Genomic DNA, 23302 nt, shown 5'->3' on the forward strand with positions numbered 1-23302 from the left:
TTTATATTTTGCCTGTAAAAGTGGTTTCTGCCGCTCTCTGCGAGGTAAGGCACATTGGCCTTGTCAGCCTCTTGAGGAGTTGGAGGGATGCCCCGTTGCCTGCTCCAACCCAGGGGGCCCATGGTCGCCCTTGCTAAGTGGTCTGTCATGTCTCGTGCCCTTCCCAACATTTTATTCTTTGTATTCTTTTATATCTGCTGTTGGTTTAAATCTTGTCGCCGTTATCTTTCCTGTCCATGTTGCTAGTTTTCTTGTTGTAATGGAGGGGGAAGACACACCAGACAGATGTAGAGGTAGCGTCTGGCATTGCATAATATGTACTGAGGGCCTCCACTGGTTTTTGGGCAGAGCAATTTGCCTGCCTCCACCCTCATACTCCTCTCTCAGGACTCTTACTGGTTTGATGCACATAGGATGGAGGGACTGATCACCTTGAAGATTGGTCCGTTTAACCCAATATTCCAATCCTTTATGTCAAGACAAAATACTGTACAAAAGTTTACAGCCCACAAAAAAACAGAATTAAGTTTATGTATAGCACACACAGCTTGCCAGAATACAATGCATTCATACAGACTTTTATTATATCTTATGAAAGCTATATCACATTAAGTTACATAAAAGACAGGCCCAGTAGTGATAGGAAAATATTTGTGGGTAACACAAAGCATTTGCAGCCCCTGTCAGAGAGAATGGGAACTGTGTACAATCTTTTAACTGAATTGCAAGCTGTCTGCTGTCCCTCACAACAAAAAATATTTTAAATGCTAACAAAATGATGTTATAGAGGTTGAGTAATAGCTCTGCAAGTAGTTATCAGAGTCTCCATGTTTGGAGAGTGCTGCTGTTACACAGCCTTGCACTGAATTAATGAATAATCACTAGAATTGCTAAAAAGTTCTTTACTTTACTCAATAACCATTCTGCTTTCATATCAAAGGAGTTTTGTAGTGAAATCTAAAACTGACATTGTAAATGCATGATGTAATGAGTAAACACTTTACATAAGAGGAATGTAAGTGTTTTAGCATGTGAAATAATAAGTATAGAACAAGAAAGAAAGAAAAGAATAAGATAACTTACATTGCACAGTGGTGAAGCAACATCAAATGATTATGCAAGTAAAAGTTGGGTAGTTTTAAAAGTGATATTCCCAATAATATTGTAGGAAAAATGGGAGTCACGCTTACTGTAGATTTTGTACATTGAAAGTATTGGCATGCTTTAGCAATAAAAGAAATTATATTTTGATATGTTCAAAAATCTAAATTGTATGCTCTACCAAAAATAGTAACAGGTAATTATTTAGATTTAATGAGGTTTTAAAATAATTGCAGTGGACGGTGTGTCCAGGTCAAGCATAAAATTACACCCTGTAGCGTGAGCAGACAAAAGTTAAACACAGGGAACTGTAGATGCCACTAACATGTCATGGGTGTAATGTGGACCACTTTCAAGATAAGAACATTTTCGCTAACATCTGAATGCAGCTGTAAAATAGTGGAGGGTCTTTAAAGGAAGCTATCAATAATGCTTCCTCATACAGCCAGGAGTCTGATGTTTCTTAGTGTGCCCTGCTCATTGAGTGTCATTTCCCTGGATTTTTTTCAGGTGGGCATAAATTTCTGTTCCCTCATATATGTCCATAAAATATCTGTTCTTTCACTGTATGAACAATTACGAGGTTTTTTTTCCATACTGTGCACCATGTGTGTTGTAAGTTATTTAGAATAAATGCCTTGACTAAAAAATTCACCTTTAGTATTGCTGCTATGTACACTTTTTGTACGTTTTTTTTTTTTTTTTTCCCCCCCCTGCTTAATTCAGATTTGTCACTGTTCGTGTTACGTTCATTCTGTGTAAAAATAAATTATTGAGTTTCAAATCATAACACATTCTTGTTTAGAGCTCGAATAACACATTATGGGCCCAGACTACACAGTTTGCCATTATCACATAAAACAGCAGTCTTTTTTGAAGCAAACAAAAATACTTGTGCCTCCATTATGTCAAGAAAGTTAACTTCAGGGCACAAATACAGAATGTCAGTGAGTGGCATCAGAGCTAACTCGTTGCCATTAATCAAAAACCTAAAAGGAAGAGAAATTACAACACAAGGCAATTTGCAATGAAAACTAATTGCAGTGTGAACAGTTGTGGCAGTACATAATGAGCATGATGAAAAATGAAGTTAAGATATACACTGCAAGGGCTAAAATAATCTGAAGAGTTCAGCTTGCCATTTATGTGCATCTAGAGCACACTTCAACTATGAAAGAAGCAGAGGATAAATTAAAACAAATTTAAAAGGACTTGGGACTTTAGCAAGGAATAGGATGAACACTTTCAACAAGAAGACTGGAGACATGTTTGTCTGTGGAAGAACGTGTTGAGAATAATTTCATTTTTAAACACATTAAAAGATTTTAACTTTTGAAGTGCAGGGCAATTGGGTACGATGTATTTAGTTTGCTGGGCTGCCTAAAAAGTGCAAACGAATGATAATTTTCTAATTATGACTATTTTTCATAAAATATTTTTCATACGCTATTGGCAATTAATACCAAGTACCTGAGATTACTTGCACTTTTTTAAAAAAAAATTGTAGAGTGTCACAGATGACAGATTTTGTATCTTACAAACTGACATGGGATTTGAATATGTAAACCTAAGTTCCCCACACTCCAGAACAAAGTGGTGTGGCGGAGAGATACAATAGAGCAATCGCAGGAAAGGCAAGATGTATGTTGTTTGATCCAAAATTACCTATGCAATTTTGGGGAGTAGTAGTTCCCACCCTGGTTTATCTTATTAACAGATCACCATCAAAAGTTTTCAAAAACATGATGCCAGGGGAAGCATTCTCTGGGAAGAAACCTGACCCGTGACATCTGAAATTATTCAGCAGCAAGACATATGCCCACATACCATAAGCCAAGAAGCCCAAATGGGACAAGAAATGTGCTCTGTACATACTTCTCAGATACTATAAATGTAGCAAGGCATACTGGCTGTTCCATCCCATACAAAAAAGACCTATAAAAGCCAGACATGTAATCTTTAAAGAAGAAATCATTCAGAAAAGTAATGACAAGCCAGGAACATCTGATCATTTGCTGGAAACAAACCAGATATTTATTCCATTCACAGATGAGGACATCATGGGGACGCAACAGTACTGAAGGGATATCAGCTGGGATGACAGTGTTTCAAAAGAATCAGGCTCAATCAGAATAAAAGAAAATTTTGAATCATCTCAACAAGTGTTCAGACGACCTTTCCGACCCGCTGATTATTTGTCCTATCGTACTAAAGATTGACAAGAAACAACCATCTACTTCGCAAGAATCATTGCGCTCTAAGGACTTGCAGAAATAGTTTCAACCAATTCAAGAATAACTGGTCACTGGTCACTCACAGAAAATCAAACTTTGGAGTCAGGAATCCTGCCTCCAGGCAAAAAGGCTGTTGATGTCAAGTGGGTCTTGAAGATAAAGAGAGACTTACAATAGCAAATAAATTGCCATAAAGCTTGTCTGGTAGTTAAGATATGTGCAGAAGTCAGAAATGTAGAGTATGAAGAACATATTCACCAGCGATACGATACAATCTATTCAGATATTTATTTAGTCTATCTGCTAAGTATGACTTGGACATAGAACATTGTGATATAGTGCTAGGTTTTTTGCAAGGCAACTTGGAAGAAGAAATTTATGTTAAAATTCCCATGGTTGAGTACATAACAAAAGCAGTCAAAGGCATTAAAAGACTTTATGAAGTCTATCTTTGTCAATATTGCTTGTACTTTTAAAATTGTTATAATGGAGTTTTTATTATTAGAAAAAGATTCAATGTCCATTGTGAAAGAATGGTGGATTCTCCTTACTAAACAGGGAAACGGCTATTGAAACATCAAATTGGATAAAGCTGTGTTAAGTTAAAATTTCAGCAAATCCACAGCTGATCACGTATTTACCATGAAAATTATGGAAGTGATATTCATTGTAGCAGTTTATGTAGATGACATGTTGAATTTTTGTAACAATGTGCAACAAAAGAAATGCATTTAAAGATACTCAAGGAGCAGCGTAAACTAAAGTACATTGGAGACACATCCAACCGTCTAGGAATCCGAGCAACAAGAGATCATAGGCACGGATTTTTATGGATGGACCAGACCCTATATATATATATATATAATAGAGGGAAACATTCCACGTGGGAAAAATATATCTAAAAAGAAAGATGATGAAACTTACCAAACAAAAGCGCTGGCAGGTCGATAGACACACAAACAAACACATACATACACACAAAATTCTAGCTTTCGCAACCAATGGTTGCCTCGTCAGGAAAGAGGGAAGGAGAAGGAAAGACAACTGACCCACAACTTCTTCACTTTTGAAGGCCAGACATACCAACAATTAAAGGGAACAGCCATGGGTACCAGGATGGCCCCCTCGTATGCCAACCTATTCATGGGTCGCTTAGAGGAAGCCTTCCTGGTTACCCAGGCCTGCCAACCCGAAGTTTGGTACAGATTTATTGATGACATTTTCGTGATCTGGACTCACAGTGAAGAAGAACTCCAGAATTTCCTCTCCAACCTTAACTCCTTTGGTTCCATCAGATTCACCTGGTCCTACTCCAAATCCCATGCCACTTTCCTTGACGTTGACCTCCACCTGTCCAATGGCCAGCTTCACACGTCCGTCCACATTAAACCCACCAACAAGCAACAGTACCTCCATTATGACAGCTGCCACCCATTCCACATCAAACGGTCCCTTCCCTACAGCCTTGGTCTTCGTGGCAAACGAATCTGCTCCAGTCCGGAATCCTTGAACCATTACACCAACAACCTGAAAACAGCTTTTGCATCCCGTAACTACCCTCCCGACCTGGTACAGAAGCAAATAACCAGAGCCACATCCTCATCTCCTCAAACCCGGAACCTTCCACAGAAGAACCCCAAAAGTGCCCCACTTGTGACGGGATACTTTCCGGGACTGGATCAGATTCTGAATGTGGCTCTCCAGCAGGGATACGACTTCCTCAAATCCTGCCCTGAAATGAGATCCATCCTTCATGAAATCCTCCCCACTCCACCAAGAGTGTCTTTCCGCCGTCCACCTAACCTTCGCAACCTCTTAGTTCATCCCTATGAAATCCCCAAACCACCTTCCCTACCCTCTGGCTCCTACCCCTGTAACCGCCCCCGGTGTAAAACCTGTCCCATGCACCCTCCCACCACCACCTATTCCAGTCCTGTAACCCGGAAGGTGTACACGATCAAAGGCAGAGCCACGTGTGAAAGCACCCACGTGATTTACCAACTGACCTGCCTACACTGTGAAGCGTTCTATGTGGGAATGACCAGCAACAAACTGTCCATTCGCATGAATGGACACAGGCAGACAGTGTTTGTTGGTAATGAGGATCACCCTGTGGCTAAACATGCCTTGGTGCACGGCCAGCACATCTTGGCACAGTGTTACACCGTCCGGGTTATCTGGATACTTCCCACTAACACCAACCTGTCAGAACTCCGGAGATGGGAACTTGCCCTTCAGCATATCCTTTCTTCTCGCTATCCGCCAGGCCTCAATCTCCGCTAATTTCTAATTTCAATTTGCCGCCGCTCATACCTCACCTGTCTTTCAACTTCATCTTTGCCTCTGTACATCTGCCCCGACTGACATCTCTGCCCAAACTCTTTGCCTTTACCAATGTCTGCTTGTGTCTGTGTATGTGTGGATGGATATGTGTGTGTGTGCGAGTGTATACCTGTCCTTTTTTCCCCCTAAGGTAAGTCTTTCCGCTCCCGGGATTGGAATGACTCCTTACCCTCTCCCTAAAACCCATATCCTTTTGTCTTTCCTTCTCCTTCCCTCTTTCCTGACGAGGCAACCATTGGTTGCGAAAGCTAGAATTTTGTGTGTATGTTTGTGTTTGTTTGTGTGTCTATCGACCTGCCAGCGCTTTTGTTTGGTAAGTTTCATCATCTTTCTTTTTAGATATATATATAATCAGATTTTACAAAAATATAAAATGGAAGATTGCCATCTGGCAGATTAGATAACAACCAAGTATTAACTCATGAAATGAGCCCAAAGACACAGAGAAAGAGCTGCATGTTGATTGTCCCATACAGAGAAGCCATAGGTAGCCTAATATATGCACAACATTGTACTAGACCAGATCTAGTGCATGCAATTGGAATGGTGAGTCAGTTTAATAACACAGGAGTACCCCACTGGCAAGCTGTACAAAGAATCTGAAGGGAACTAAAGATTTCAAATTACAATTTTCTAAAGATGGGGACCATGATACATTGATGCTAACTGTGCAGAGGACAGTGGGGACAGAAAATTGACCACTGTTTTCTTGTTTGTCACAAGGTGCAGGATTTAATGGAACAGCAGTAAACAACCAATCTCTAGATGACAGAAGCAGAGTACATGGCATTAAGTACCACTGATCAGGAAGCATTTTGGCTGCAAAGAGAAATATCCCCATTCCCAAAACAGGGTCCCACTACATTGTTTTGTGACAGCGAAGATGCACTTGATCTGTTAAAAGACAAACAGATACAAAGATTGCACTAAACACACAGTGTCAGGCATCATTTCATCGGGGGGGGGGACATTCTGGAGAAATCACAGCAGGGCAAATTTCAACAAATGGAATGCTCGCAGACATGATGATGAAGTCCCTGCCAAGAACAAGAAATCAGCTAACCAGAAAATTTGGGCTCGTTGGGTGAAGTACTGAGAGTCATCACTTCTATTGGGGGTGTTAGAAATTATCATTCAGAGTCGTTGCTTCCATTAGGAAGTTCAGCTTTGATGTTGTTGCTATGCATGCTTTTTGTGTATGTTCTTTTGTTTGGTTCAGATTTGTCATTGATAGTGTTACATTTGTTCTGCTTAAAAATAAAGTGCGTTATTCAAACTGTAATCACGTTTTCATTTAGAGCTCAGATAACATAAATGGGACTCTCTTGTATGGGGTGAGCCACGACGGTGAATTTACTTCCTATGCTACTTCTTTCTAAATCTGTGAGTTCCTTGTACCATATTTCCCATTTCATTTAGAGCTCAGATAACATAAATGGGACTCTCTTGTATGGGGTGAGCCACGACGGTGAATTTACTTCCTATGCTACTTCTTTCTAAATCTGTGAGTTCCTTGTACCATATTTCCCATTTGTCCAAGTTAGCTAGTTTTACTGTCAGAGGCAGTAGATCTTGTATTTGTTCACCATTTTGTATTTGTCACCATTTTGTATTTGTCACATTTGTGTTAATGTCATGTGTAACAGTGAAGGTTGCAATTTATGCATGGAATCTAAATTTTCTTTTTTAATAAAGATTGCAAAGTTTTCGAAACCTGGCTGTAGAAAAGGAACTTGACTGGTGTGACATATTGACTAAAATAATGTCTTATCACAGCGTGGTAGTTGATGAAACTTACAATATGCCAATGTCCTAAAATAAATTGGTTGCTACAGAATTTCCACATGAATTATCCAATTGTGATGCCTTTATGCTAGTAAGAGGAAATACAGACATTAAAAATTGCAGGCTTATATCTAATTTTTTGCTTAGACTCTATACGATAGAGTAGTTATTTATATTTGTTGGAGGTGGGGGAAGGAATCACTCTGCAGTACATCTAAAGAATTTGTGTTTGTAAGAATGGTTTAAATTACTTGTGCTATAACCACCAACTTAAAGAAGGGTGGTATGTGAAAAGTGTTAAGAAACCTGGCTTAATGAGTGTCTAATTTGCCACCAGCCTGATGTGTGTGCAGTTTTATTTCAAATGCTTGATGATTATTTGGGTAAGTAATCTGAAAGTGTGGGAAATAAGCAGTGAGTGGCAGAGTTATTGAATGAAGTTTTTGGGACCCGTCAGTGGTGGTATAAAAACATAATGTGAGCCTGCCACAACCCCTTTATAATCCTGTAATTTCCTTGAAACTTTTAGTGATAAAGACACTGAATTTTTATTTGGGAGTAGCAGGGCTCAAACTCCAACCCGACCATCCTGATTTAACTAGAAGAGTCTTCGCTAAATTGCTTCAGGTAAAGAGCAGATGTTTTCTTCAAAAAGCCTTGGCAAATTTGGTTCTCCACACTCTTGTCCATCTGCACTACTTTTCCACCCTTAATGATGGTGCTGTCGACAAGATATTAAATCCTAACCTTGATTCATTCCTATTTACCTTTCATTGCTGACAGGACTAATGCTAGGAACACAGATTTTTTCATAGCTTGCAGGTGCGTCATTAATTATAAAACTCATTTGTGCTACTTTTTTATGTGTAGTCCATATCTGATATTCACTTTCAGTTGTTGGAAATGCTTTTTTTGCTGTTGCCTCAGTGCTGAAGTTTGCATTAGTGTTTTGTTTTTCCTGAGTTAAAGTCACAGTTAGTGAATTTTCATATTCTGTGATTTCTTCTTGTCTCTTAATGCCCTACTAAAGGAGATATATTTACTAATTGTGATAGATCAGCATTAAATTCATTCTCTCTCTCTCTCTCTCTCTCTCTCTCTCTCTCTCTCTCTCTCTCTCTCTCTCTCTCTCTCCCCCCCCCCCCATGAGTTTCCAGCTAATTTATATTAAAATTGTTTTTGGTCTTACTTGGAACTGTAATCTTTATGTAGATTTCATTCAGTGGCGATTCCATAGTTTAACTTGTATTAAGTGGAAAAGCATGTTTCACACCTTACAAGTACATACTACAAATTGTCCAAACCTGAACTTCCCATTAGAAGATTCGGGAGATACACAGTGTCAGTCTGTCATATGAAGGTATAACTTCATTTTTCATTTGAAAGAAATTGTGTTATGAATATCTGCCAATACTGATGTAGGGATCAACATTTGCCTCTCATTTTTGACAGTGATATATTTTATCATCTATTCATTTAACACTGTTTCATTTTTTCATATGTGAAGTTTTCTGAAAGAGAATTAATTCTTTTACCTTATGATTTCAGGGAATCACAACGTATTTTTCTTCAAATTGTACATTAAAAGATGCTGAAATGGTGAATGGTTTTCTTAAAAAGAATGAAATGGATGCCTATAATACCAGGACTTTCAAGTATTCAGAAGATGGGGTAACAGTTTTTGAGGTAATGTAACAGAAATTCATGGCTATTGACATGTATGTAGAAACACAGATTTATTTACAAGTTTGGGCTCAAAAACCATAAGTAGAAGAAGTTATGCAGTATGAAAGGTAGAACTTGATTCTCTTGTCTTTCATACTTCTTCAGCATAATGGATCACATCAGTGTCTGTTAATGTCAGTATAGCTCGAACATTAATTTGTTGTTAATATATTTAAAATTTTCACATTCATGGAGAAGTATGAAAACACTGCCAGATATTGGTCAACAGTAAATGCCATAACAACAGTTGTATGTAGATTGTTTTACTCAGCAACATTCTATTTTATTTCATGATAATTTCCTACTTTTATAAAGTAATTGAATTTTAAATTTGATTTCCTCACACACTGTGGATATTGGTGTAATTGAAAGGCATCCCAGCGTAGTACAGCCAAGTGCCAAGGGGGCTGTGCTGTTAATAAGTAGGGCCTATGTTGGTGGACATGTGCATATTTCTCCTAATTTTTCATTGATTCCTCATGACCTAAAAATCGGGATGGAGAAAGAGATAAATGCAGAACGGTTTTGAAGCTTATGAAAAATACTATGATTTTTTAAAATCCTATGTTCACTGGCTCAAGTAAAAATAGTTTTTTGTTTTATGGGGAGTAATTTTTTATCCTCTAAATTACTGTGTGTCCAGAGATTCAAAGAAATGGGAAATGATATGTTGTATGATTTATTTTAATATTCAACATTGGCACAATGTAGATGTGATCAGATGCCCGGTGGCTACAATGTGTTCAGCAGTATTTGCTGCTTGCAAAAAGCTTTTTCATTCCTAAAAATTGTCTCTACATGTTAGTACAAAGTGTGCTATTTGACACGAAGTTCAAATGTTTTTCGTCATAGTACTGGAAGAAGAGAACCTCCTTCATCTCATTCCTTTCCACTAATTTGGATGCAAGCAAATGACCCCAAAAAAGTTTGACCATTGTATCTGTCACGTTAGTGGAGTAGCAGTTGCTCACCAACAGAGTGATGTTCCTAAATGTAATTTCATGACTTTGGATTTGCTCTCAAGACTGAGAGTATGATGAGAGAATTTTTCTCTTGAAACTTTCTGGCAGATTGAAACTGTTTACTGTACTGGGTCTTGAACTCAGAATCTTGCCTTTTGTGGGTAATGCTCTTACTGACTGAGCTATTCATATATGACTTATAAAATACACTCACAGCTTCACTTCTGCCAGTATTTCTGTCCTATCTTCCAAATTTCTCAGAAATCTTCCTGCATACCTTTCTGAGGAAAAACTTTGCTTTCTATCTCTGTGTGCCAGCCTTGATACTCAGTGCCTGCAAGCCACCTTGTTGCCCTCGGCCGGCAGTGTCATTCAGATGCAGTGCTGGGTCAGCACACTGCTCTTCCAGGTGTTTTAGCTTCCCACACAGTGGAGCTGCTGCTTCTTACTGAAGTGATATCACAAGGCTACATGTACCCTGTTCCAATCTTCCCACTAAACAAAAACCCCCTACCAGTTCTAGGAATTAAACCTGGGTCCTTTGCATGGCAGACAGATGTGCTGACTTCACAGCTATGGAGGCAGGAGGACAACTTCTGTGAAGGTTGGAAAGGTAGAAATGAAATTGTGAAAATGAATCATGAGTCATCCCTCAAAAGCTCATTCAGTAAGAGCATTGCCTGCAAAATGCAATGTTTTAGCTTTGAGTCTTGGTCGAGACACACAGTTTCAATCTGCCAGAAAGTTCCAAATAAACACACACTTTGCTACAGAGTGATAGATTCACTGTGAAGATTTTTCTCTTTCTCACAGCACATTGTGTGTGAAAAAAATGCAGTTAAACAGCAGATAACCTACCAAACAAAAGCAGGACTCAGAATGTCCACTAAATAAATTATTCATATAAGTCATCTTCAAAGTGGTATCATTGTACACTTTGACAAAGCCTTCACGCACCGTCTTGAATGTGATGTCAAGTTACATGCATGGGAGATTATAAATGCAGTAGCACCATTCTCGTAGATGTGGTTTCTCTTGGAATAAGCCAACAATGGAAAGTGAATGAGTTTGAACATCACATGATTGTAGGCACACAACAGTTGACATGCAGTGAGAAATTGCACAGGCATCACATGTGACTAACTTTACTCTTAACAATGTTCTTGTGAAGTGCAGAGTCAAGAAAGCACTGAATATAATCATTGCTCAGGTAGGCTTAAGGCATTCACTGATAAGGTCCAGCAGACTCTAAATCTTACTGTATGAACCAATCAAGAGAAATCCATGTCATATGTTATAGGACTTCTGTCAGGAGTTCTGAGGTCAGTGTCAGAACTTACTGACAAAAGATGAAATGGCTCTGTTTTCAAGGCTGTCACATGCCCAGAAGCCACTGATATGAAGACATCACAGATCTGTACAATTTCACTATGTTGTAAATAATGCTTTCATCATAAAATAGCGTAAGAAGATTACGTGGAGTTCTAAACCACAGTAGAGTATGTGTCCTTTATGGATCTAGAGGATTTGTGATAATAGCATTTATGTGTATTTTACAGTGATGTTGAAATTTAGCATTGTGGGATAGTGTAGTAAGATTTTAGAAAGCACCCACAATTAAAATGGTGGCTGGTGACTCTGCACAGCAGGAATCCAGTCATTACAAGATCGAAGTGCGATGTTAACATTGTCTTATACAGAAAATCCAGGATCGTATAATAACAATATTATAGAAACGGATAGATTCCTACTCACCTTACAGTGGCAATGTTCATTTGCCGATTAGGCGCAACAAAAAGACTATTAAACACGTAAGCTTTCAGCCTGAAGGCCTTCTTCCAAAATACACACACACACTCACACTCATTCATTCATTCATTCACATGAACACAAATCACACAAACGACCACTGTCTTTGGCTGCCAGGGTCGGGGCTGGCCCTGGCAGCCAGAGACGTACACACGTGTGCGTGTGTGTGTGTGTGTGTGTGTGTGTGTGTGTGTGTGTGTGTGTGTTCGTTCACTTGAATTTGTATTATGGATTGAGGATTGGTTATGTTTAATCTGGCAGCTCAGCCGTATAACAATGAGGCCTTCGATGAGATGACAGTCAGTTACCACTTAAAAATCACTAAGGAGTACTTGATTGAAAGTATGAAGCAATTTAACCACTTGACAGCCAGGAAACATGAGAAAATTTTATTGCTCATACTGACAAATGGCATAACTTTAAACTCAAAGAAGCCCACGTGAGTTTTGAAGGCTCTCTTTTCTTGGTCAGCCTCATCAGTGTCAAGCATGTCCATAGTTGAGAAGTGCTTTCAAGCAGTCTAGGTCAGGCCGTTGTAGTTTGCATGTCTACCTGGGAGCAGCTGAGCAGGCATGGGAACAGATAGGCAGGTTGGGCAAATGACTGGTCCGCACGTAATCTTGGAGCCAGGCCGTAGCTTAGCTCAGGCAGCTGAGGATTCCCAAGCAGCTTGCACATACGCAGAACGAATGTGATCACAGATGATGCAGTTTCCTACTACAAAATACAGGCTGAACAAAGCTGCGCCAATATTTCAAAGTAGAGCAATGATTATCAACTTGCTTTAAAATGTTCAAAAATGTAAAACATGTACATTTCACAAAACAAAATGATAGTATCCTATTAATATAATGTTAGTGAGTCACAACTGGAATCTATAAACTCATACAAATACTCTGGGGAAATGCAGGCAGTCTATAAAGGAGATTGCCTACAAATCAGTCATGTAACCGATCCTAGAATTTTGCAGAAGTAGTGTGGGACCTGTACCGAAGGACCAGCTGGAGATATTGAATGTACTCAGAGAAGAGCAGCACAAATAGTCACAAGTTTGTTTGACACACAGGAGTGTGTCACTGAGATGTTGAAGGAAATGAACTGACAGGCTCTTGAAAATAGACGTACATTATCCTGATATAGTCTATTAACAAAGTATCAAGAACTGGCCTTAAATGATGACTCTAGGAATATACAGTCATTTCTCAAGAAAGTGTACACCATTTTTGTGAGCGTAATATCTGCAGCAACATTTCTGGTAGTGGTCTCAAATCTGTGCTCAGCGCGCTTTTTGCACAGTGTGTTGATAAACAGTGTGACAGTGTCAGTGTAAGTTTAATGTTTTGTTTTGTCAGTTGCGGTATAAAATGAGTGCAAAATATCTGAAGTGTCATGATTTGGTGTTCCTTATAAATTATATAAAGGGACCAAAACTTTTGTAAGAAGCTGCTGCTAAAATTCTTAGAAAGTCAAAGACATAAGTTGTGAAGTGGGTCAAGACAGTGGGCTGTTCACGATAGATTGGCCTCCAATGTCTCCGAATAAGAATCCAGTTGAAAATGTATGTTCGTATAATAAGATAAGCTGAAAGGTAGCCCAATATATACATTGAAGCAGCTTTCATATAAAATCAGGATGATATTAAGAGAATATGCAGAAAATCTCATGAAAAGCATGCCAATAAGGTGCCAAGCTATAATTGATAATGGTGCCATTGGATTAACTATTTAGTAATTTTGCAGTTAGTAATAACATGTATTTTATATAATACTGCAGCAATAAAACATCAACAAGAGAAGGAAAAAAAATGAAAATAAAACTTAAATTGCAAAGGAAATGCACCATATACAACAACAAAACCCAGTGCTCATACAAGTGTATGCCAGCAGCAAAATGTGTCAGTGGCTTTAGGAAGACTATGTAATGCTTTATAACAATAAATTGCTTCAGAAGAATGTGACATCACAACTGATCACATTAGATTCATTTGAGCAGTTGTGATCTGGCTCATGCGCGTGCGCAGTTGAGTCGTGTGAGTAGTACCTCCTCTCACTTCTGGCTACACCCCCCCCCCCCCCCCCCAGCACCCCCGCCCAACTGTGGCTGTTATCTGTATAAGCAGCAGCAGCAAGCAGCTACCCGGAAAAATTTTACTGGCGCGCCCAAGCTACCAGATTCACACACGCACAACAGGCCCATATCTAGAGGGCAGAAGGGGGGGGGGGGGGGCAAACTGGAGTATCTGCCCTGGGCGGCAATTTGGGGGGGGGGGGGGGGATAGGCCACCAAACTCATATTCTTGAGGAAAAAACCTCATTTCACAAGGCGTCTGGCATCCAGTGCACGTTGGTCTATCGATTATTCATATGATTTTGAAACACATCCCTGTCAGTTTTTGAACTATGTAGTATTGCACCGGTTCGGAAATTCATAGACCCCGGGCTGATGCACAGAGCGGTCTGAGTTATAGTGAGGAAGTGGGTAGTCTCCATGTCACCCGTGTTTACATTTAGTGATTTTGCTGTTTCCTCTTTGTTTACTGCTCACACATCAAATGAAAACAAAACAGATTTTTGTGGCCAGGAGCTATCAACTTTATTAAAATACATTCACATAACTACAGAAGGCTAAAATATGTTATTAGTTTCAGATTTTATTTTATTTCCACTTTTCTGACAGTCAATCAGTAATCACCTCGCAGAACAATGAAAATATTTTTGTCGGTTTGCTAAATAAATTTGGCTTTTGTTAATCTTTTCTGTGGAGGCAGTCAATTTATTTGAAACAAAATGTTTAATTCTTCACTATTTGGTAGTTTCAACTGTTCACTGAATTTCAAGGGCAAGTTTTCATTTTCTAGCACATATGGCATTATGCCATAATAAAGAATCAAACATGAGATAATACAATACTGGCCCTCCAAGAATATTCACATCCCAAAAAACCACATTGAAAAGCTTAACATAAGGCCTTGGCCTACTTCATTGGGAATGTGGACGTACGAATGTGCACTTTAACCTGAATTATGCATTTTAGCGTGGGTCATGACATTCCGGTGCTCTTGGAGTATCCTCTGATGTCTTGTTTCTTTTATGACATAATGTAAGATCTTTTAATGTTTTACATGTACAAACAATAAGGGCTTACTGCGTCATCGTAGCAGCGCAAGCACTGTGACACCTGTTAATCTGGCAGCTGCTGAAATGAACCTGTTTCTAATAGGTCGTGGGAAAATATTGTGAATGGTGGTGTGAAAAACATTATGTTCTAAGTAAATTTCCTTTTATGCAAGACGAACTATGTGTGAGAATGTATGATGAATTTCTCAAATCACAGAGCGTTTTACTCTTATTTTAAAAATCAGCTCTTTGAGGATGACTGTTCAGAAGGATTTTGAGCCCAGAAGCTGATATTTATGTCGTTATTAAAAATCTTGCCAGCACACTTGTGTATCTTATGTGCAAAAAAAGATCAACATTATATAAAAGCTTAGCTTGTCTTGCAGCTTATTAATCTTTGAGACCAATATCATATGTAAAAGCTTTGCTTTTCTTGTAGCAGTATTATGTATATTAATTTAAACCATTAACTTTTGTGTGTGTGTGTGTGTGTGTGTGTGTGTGTGTGTGTGTGTGTGTGTGTGTGTGTGTGTGTGTTTTCTACTTAAGTGTTGTTGCTATTGAAATGTTGTTGCTATTGGCTGACTGCATCACAGGTCCTACACTCTATCTGCTTTCATCGGCTGGCGAGATCACGGGACATGAGCTATGACTGGCTTACAAAAGTGCATCGCAATCTCGATTTCAATGCTTTGGAAAGTAACATGCGGAGTTGCGTGGAATTTGAATTTGTACTTTTGTAATATGAGAATATGCAGTACACGTGTTGCTACAACTCGAAGATCTTTCCAAAACATGTCCCCCCACCCGAGTTTAGTTTTTTTATAGTGCCAGGAAATTCTACGCCTGTGTATAAAACCATAACCATTCAAAGGATTGATAAGTTTTACAGTTGCAAGGAAAAGTATCCTGTCACTTAACACGGAAAAAATGTATTTTCACATGGGAGGAAGTGTATTTTTAACTGAGATTTCTGGGAAAAATCCAGGAATTTTTTTTCCTTGTCCGCATGTACACCCTGAGAGATGTAGATATTGAAGTATCACAAGAAGTTTCGTGGCAAGGTATTAGTTTTAGCTTTCAAGGAATGTGGAAGCCATGGTGACGATTATTTGAATGACACTGTGCTTCTACATATGTATATGAACCATGTGCTTCCTTCAGCAATTACAGCAGTTTTGCTGGGTACATGAATCCCAACATTGCAATAATTTTTTGTTGTTTGTTTCTGTATTTCAATTTAGATTATGAGAAATACATTGTTAGTATTGACATGGCTCTTAGCGTATTGTTATATTAATGCTCGAGCGGACTTGCCATTCTTTATAAATATTACCAAGTTAAAGATGTACGAGAAACATTAAAATAAACTTAATTATATGAGCTAAATCAGTGTTTCATTAAACAATAATAAAATAAACATTCATGACATTACTCTGATGCCGCGTGTAAGTGTTACCCCACAGTAATGACCCACTAGAAGCACTAAACAGTATACTTGTATCAGATCCCAACCACTAACTTACTCAGTTGCTAATTATCTTGCAGACAAGTGCCTCATTGAGGGATTGCACTGCTAGCTTGGAATCGTGAGTTCTTTTTTTGTATAGATCATAAATTTTTTATCACCTAGCTTGCTGTTTGTTTTACATACAGTACTGCTGCTCACTTGTACGTATGGCGGCACAACTTACCACAGTATTAGCTGAAGCAATAATGGGGAAATAGACATGGGCTCGCAATTGTAAAACAACAATGGAATGGTACAAGAAAATGTTGTTTGTGGTTGGTGCAGTTTATACATACACTGTGTAATCAAAAGTATCTCGAGACCTGGCTGAAAATTATTTAAAAGTTTGTGGCGCCCTCTGTAGGTAATGCTGGAATTCAGTATGGTGTTGGCCTACCCTTAGCCTTGATGACAGCTCCCACTCTCACAGGCATATGTTCAATCACGTGCTGGAATGTTTCTTGGGGAATGGTAGCCCATTCTTCACAGTGTGCTGCACTGAGGAGAGGTATCGACGTCGGTCGGTGAGGCCTGGAATGAAGTCAGCTTTCCAAAACATCCCAAAGGTGTTCTATAGGATTCAGGTCAGGACTCTGTGCAGGCCAGTCCATTACAGGGATGTTATTGTCGTGTAAACACTCGGCCACAGGCTTTGCATTATGAACAGGTGCTCGATCATGTTGAAAGATGCAATTGCCATTGCCGAATTGCTCTTCAACAATGGGAAGCAAGAAGGTGCTTAAAACATCAGTGTAGGCGTGTGCTGTGATACTGCCATTCTAAACAACAAGAGGTACAAACCTCTTCCATGAAAAACACAACCACACCACAACACCAGCGCCTCTAAATTTTACTGTTGGCACTACACACTCTAGAAGATGATGTTCACCAGGCATTTGCCATACCCACACCCTGCCATCGGATCACCACATTGTGTACCGTGATTTGTCACTACTGTTCAGTTGTCCAATGTTTATGCTCCTTACATCAAGTGAGGTGTCGTTTGGCATTTACCGGCTTGATGTGTGTCTTATGAGCAGCCGCTTGACTGTGAAATCTAAGTTTTCTGACCTCTCGCCTAACTGTCGTAGTACTTGCAGTGGATCCTGATGCATTTTGAAATTCCTGTGTGATGGTCTGGTTAGATATATGCCTATTACACATTTCGACCCTGTTCAACTGTCGGCGGTCTCTGTCAGTCAACAGATGAGGTCAGTGTGTACGCTTTTATGCAGTGCAAGTCCCTTCACATTTCCACTTCACTATCACATGAGAAACAGTGGACCTAGGGATGTTTAGGTGTGTGGAAATCTCGCGTACAAACATACGACACAAGTGACACCCAATCACCTGACAATGTTCGAAGTCCGTGTGTTCTGCGGAGCTCCCCATTCTGCTCTCTAACGATGTCTAATGACTACTGAGGTCACTGATATGGAGTACCTGGCAGTAGGTGGCAACACAATGCACCTAATATGAAAAACGTGTGGGTTTTTTTTGAGGGGGGGGGGCAGGTATCCAGATACTTTTGATCACATAGTGTAGGTGCACCCACTTGAGGGTTAAGTTAAAAGGACCACAAAAGTGTACATTCAGTTCTTGTGTGTCACTATGTAGTGTCCATTTTAATGCAGCACTTCGACTTACTGACCTGTTTACATAGTAGTAAATTTTTTGCCAATCTCTCTGCACATTGTACATTTCTATGTTTACAAGGTCTGCTGCAGTTTGTAATATGTCAATATTTTTTGCCTTCAATGTAGAATCACTGAAACTATTTCTATGTAACCCAAACCACAATAATTTTCTTTCCTTTAACAAGCTTTTTAATTTGTATAAGCTGTTTAACAATTTTGCTGTTCACCTGATCTCAGAATAGGCAAGTTTTTAAAATCTGCTGTTGCTATTGCTTTTGATATGACTGTTCACAAAATACTCGCTCTCATTATGGCTGATAATGTTTTCATTTTGTTCAACATCTATCTTAAAGGATGAGGAAATAATATAGATAGGAAAATGGTAACTAAAATAGGGAATCTGGCTGTGTTCAGTATAGGTGAGACAAAAGTCTATTGAAGTAAAATAAGTTATCCTAAGAAGATAATTGATAGGAACAATGTTTGGCAATGAAGAAAGCTAGATCACCGTTTAGTGGTAGTGAATGTGGAAATGGCGCAAGAATGAAGTCGTGTAGAATAATAGTAAAATGCGTTATTGCAAGTAAACACTAATTGCTGGAAGTTAAATGAGTATGGAAGAGTAAAAAAGTTCTGAAAAGCTAATATTGTAAAAATGGTGACATAATCAGAACTGTGAAACAAGTTCTAAGATTTTGTGACACGTATGATACACATATTGACTTGTTTATGCTCACACCTTCTTACTGAAAACACACAGAAGAGATAAGTGCAAAGTTTACAGTACTGTACATGCACTCGAAGAAAACTCAGTCTTTGTAAGTGTGTCGTGTATATTTCTGAGTTTATGTAAAGAGATCTGTAACTCAAGTGGTGAAATGAAAGTTTCATCTTTCAGTTAAGTTGATAACACTGATTATTGATTTCTTATTCTTTTGCAGATTCGTTTGGCTTCAGCGGATACAGGTGATTGCCCTGGTATCACATTAAATGATCAAGAGTATGAAGGATGTAAGTTTAGAGTTACCCGAGGTGATTACTCAAAGCTGATGGACCTTGTTATTGACAATTTGAATCATGCAAAAGTAAGTTTACTGTAATAATAATAATAATAATAGTAGTAGTAGTAGTGTTTTACACTTGGAAAGCTTGAGTAGACATTAAGAGTAAACAGTGATTGTTTGGGAAACATATAAATCGTTCTTTGTGGTGTCCAAAGTGAAAGCAGTGGCCCAGTGAGTCACTTATGTCACCATTGCCAATGCCCGGGATAAACATGGGATCATACATGTGACGTGGACTAGTGATAGAGAGCACACCGGCAATGTCAAATCATTTGCTCACCTTCTTCAAGGCCCAATACAACTTTCAGATTTTGTATAGAATTTACACCTAAGTTAGCAGCCCTCTTGATTGAACTATACTGCAGAGCCCTTAAACAAAACAAAAAACTGCACCTGGTGGTTGGAAGCAAGCACAGAACACATCAAGCTACAAGAAATGTAACAGAAGTGATCCACTAAACTATTATCAAATATAATTGATATCCATCTGTTGTAGAATCTTACAACACAATTGGAGCTCAAATGTAAGGAGGTGTAGTGACTAAGATCAGTCTTAGACTACTATGTTCCACACAGCTGTCAAATAGCTTGCTTGCTGGCCCGACATGGGAACAGTACCAAACATCTTGCCATGTTCAAGTTGGAGTAGCTGTCTTCTGTCCAAGGTTCAGACTCTAATAGCATCAGAGACAATCGGAGATCTGGATGACAGAATTCAGGATGCAATAATGCCGCTCTCCATGAATGTAGTAGTGGCACCATACAGAAGTGGTTAGTAATTGGCAGTGACATGCACAGATTGTGATGGCCTCTCAGATAATATTGATGCTTTAGCTGAACAGATAAGTAAACTGCTGTCTCATTGTAATTCCATCAGTGACAGAGAACGCTAGTGCAGGTGGTTGTCTAGTTATTCCACGACTCGTCGGTTCTAAGTGGTGCAGAGCAGCCACATGGTGTATGCTTATATCACCAGAAACATGGAGATCAGGCGCACAAATGCACTTCACCTTGCATCTACCCAAATGGCAACGAAGCGAGGTGGTGCAATGGTTAGCACACTGGACTCGCATGCAGGAGGACAACGGTTCAAACCCGGGTCTGGCCATCTTGATTTAGGTTTTCAGGAATTTCCCTAAATCACTTCAGGTAAATGACAGGATGGTTCCTGTGAAAGGGCACAGCCAATTTCCTTCCCCAACCCGATGGGACTGATGACCTCGCTGCTTGGCCCCCTTCCCTGAAGCAAGCAAGCAACCAACCAACCAACGCAAATGGCAGCAGCATTTGGATGTAGGCATGTCTGATTGCCAAAGTTTCAGTTTCTCTTAATTACTGATCGGAAGACTGAACAAAAATTTCTTGAGGAGACTGGCTCAGACTTTTGCATTTATTCACGGACTTTATTCTACAATTGTCAGCCACCAATTTCATTTTGTGTTTCTATTGCAAACAAACAGTACACAACGTATGGTTCTCGACATGGAGCTGTGGTATGCGTTCACCTGGAATTTCATCATTGCTGATGTCACAGAGCCCATAATTGTAACCAACTTCCTAATACATAACCATCTACTACCAGATGTAGCGAGTGTTAGACTAGTCGATAACATCACTGGATTTTCAACAGCAGAAATAAAGTATGCCGAGTTGACTGAAGTTTCCAACTATAACCTGACAAACAGGTGCTCCGACAGAGGTATTTCGCAGTACCATGCATTATACCAAAAGACCAATGGTCCGGCAGTTATCCAAGGCATGGTGATCTTCTTGCTATTGCAAAAGTAGAATTTGACTTGATGCTTAGGGAAGGTATTATTTGCACTTTTAGCAGTCCATGGTCATCACCTCTCAATCTAGTACCCAAGAAGTGGTGTGTGTGGTGTCTATTTTGTGATAATCGTGCACTTAAAGCAAGGACAGTTCTGGACAGATATCCAGTACCCCTATTAAGAGATTACAACTATGCTCTACATGGGATCACTGTGTTAAGTACACCGGAGTGTGCAAAATCCTTTACACTAATTCCTGTGACAGGCGAATGTATTCCAAAAACAGCCATAATCATACCATTTGGCTTGTTTAAGTGTCTTTTGATGTCATTTGGTTTATGCAGCACTGCTTAGTCTTGGCATAGATTTATTGATTCTGTGTTGCAAGGGTTGTCATTCTTTTTTGCTTACCTATACGATCAAAACTTGGTGGAGGTTTTCAAGTGCTTAGAACAGCATGGTGTGTTGTTATAGTCCGTGAGACGAGTGATTGGTACTGACAGTTCCGGCGGGCAGACGGCGCTGTTGCCGAACGTGGCTCACAGCACGCGGCGCCCTGTCTGCTACACGCATTCTCTAGCAGCAGAAATAAAAGTGAGACAAAATACAAGTCGTATTGGTACGCGTGAATTTATTTAAAGTTGATGCTTGAAATATATTAACTCGAAAACTGATAAGAGCTATTTAGTACAAGTATCTAAGATGCTGAAACATAATAAAGTTATTTGTTAAACTTCACAACTGAAATGAAAACAGTTTTCGCAAGTTGTTGAACATTAGCAGTTTTGGTTTCCATTGTTAAGTATTAGCATTATTAATTTGTTCTACTACAAGCTACAGAATAATTGGTCAGTGTATTAAGAGTTACAATCTGAAGAAAGTACTCACAATATGATGATCTGGTTGTAGATCGATAGCAAACTCCCTCCTTACATTCCTGAATACGTTGTAGTTACTGTAATGGAAAAACACCACTCACATCACTGTCAGAATCTGATTTGACATTGTCTTTCTCAGCACTACTCGAACTATCACTGCTCTCTCCCAGATGTATAATTAAATTTTCGATGCATTCTTCCACAACCCCTTCGGTTTTGGCCGCCTCTCTGATGGCACTCGCAGTGCTGTTTACAATTTTAGCCCACGTCTCGCTTGTCACTTTATTGATAGCTGCTGGAAGGAGAGTTTCCACTTCAGAGATCGTGAATTTTTTATTGTTTGCAGCAATGTAATTTTTTATCTGCGCCCACACTTCTTCAATTGCATTGAAGTGACAATGGTATGGAGGAAGCCGAACGATTTCATGCCCGTGCCTTTTAGCAATCTCGTCAATTACATATGTTGGAAATTGGGGTTTCTTTTGTGCCACAATTTCGAGCAGTTCCGCCTTCCTTAAATCTTCTCTGAAATCTACTTTTCGCCGTTTCAACCACTGAATGATATCGTCTTTTTTTGTTGCCAAGGTTGGTGCCTTATCGTGAACAACGGAATGATAAGGCGCATTGTCCATAACAATCACTGATGGACTTGTCAGATTCGTCATAAGCGATGTCTCGAACCATTCTTGAAATACTACACTGTTCATTTCTTCATGGTAATCTCCCGTCTTTTTTGACCGAAACATTTTCAAGCAGTTTGGCACAAAACCTTTCGATGTTCCTGCATGTAAGACAATAATACGCCCCCCTTTGCCAACAGGCACTGCCATTGTCCCCTCGGACGTTCCATCATTCCAGCCTCTACGTAAAGAATGGCTGGCATTGACCCAAGTTTCATCTAACCACACTATACTTTCGAATTCCACACCCATGATCCTATGCAGAAATCTGCACCGCCATGCAACTACATCTGTCCTTTCCATTAATATTTTGCGTCCGTTAAACAGTGAATAGCTGAAGCCTGTGTCTTTCAACACTGTACGCAATGAAAATTTGCTCCCTTTAAAAAGATCGTCTTTCTGAAGCGACACCTGTAATTTAGATAGAGTGGGATGTTCCCTTCTCTTATAATAGCTGTATATATGACGACGAATAGCGTCTTTCTGAAAATCGTCCAAAGCTGTCACCTGCTTATTTCTCGGTCGCTTATTTCCTGGTGTGTGCAGCTTTGTTGTGCCACTCTCGTCACAATCTACATTATACTGTTCTTTCCTTATCTTTACAACAGTGTTCTTACTTATTTTCAATGCTGCTGCAGTTCTCTTCACAACCTGAACAACAGGAATTAAGGGCCCACCTTTGTCCT

The 23302-nt window shown here is 39.4% G+C and overlaps 1 protein-coding gene across 3 annotated transcripts in view; it reads left to right on the plus strand.

Moving 5' to 3' along the window:
* The window catches only part of LOC124794598 (dipeptidyl peptidase 3), a 140706-nt gene that overhangs the window by 34937 nt on the left and 82467 nt on the right, over window positions 1–23302 (plus strand). For all 3 annotated transcript variants that reach the window (XM_047258113.1, XM_047258107.1, XM_047258106.1), the window contains exons 5-6: window positions 9012–9149; window positions 19164–19307. In XM_047258113.1, the coding sequence (XP_047114069.1) occupies window positions 9012–9149; window positions 19164–19307 (282 nt within the window). The remainder of the gene's footprint in view (window positions 1–9011; window positions 9150–19163; window positions 19308–23302) is intronic.

Source organism: Schistocerca piceifrons, chromosome 1 (genome assembly GCF_021461385.2).
Source record: "Schistocerca piceifrons isolate TAMUIC-IGC-003096 chromosome 1, iqSchPice1.1, whole genome shotgun sequence".
Lineage (NCBI taxonomy): Eukaryota > Metazoa > Arthropoda > Insecta > Orthoptera > Acrididae > Schistocerca > Schistocerca piceifrons.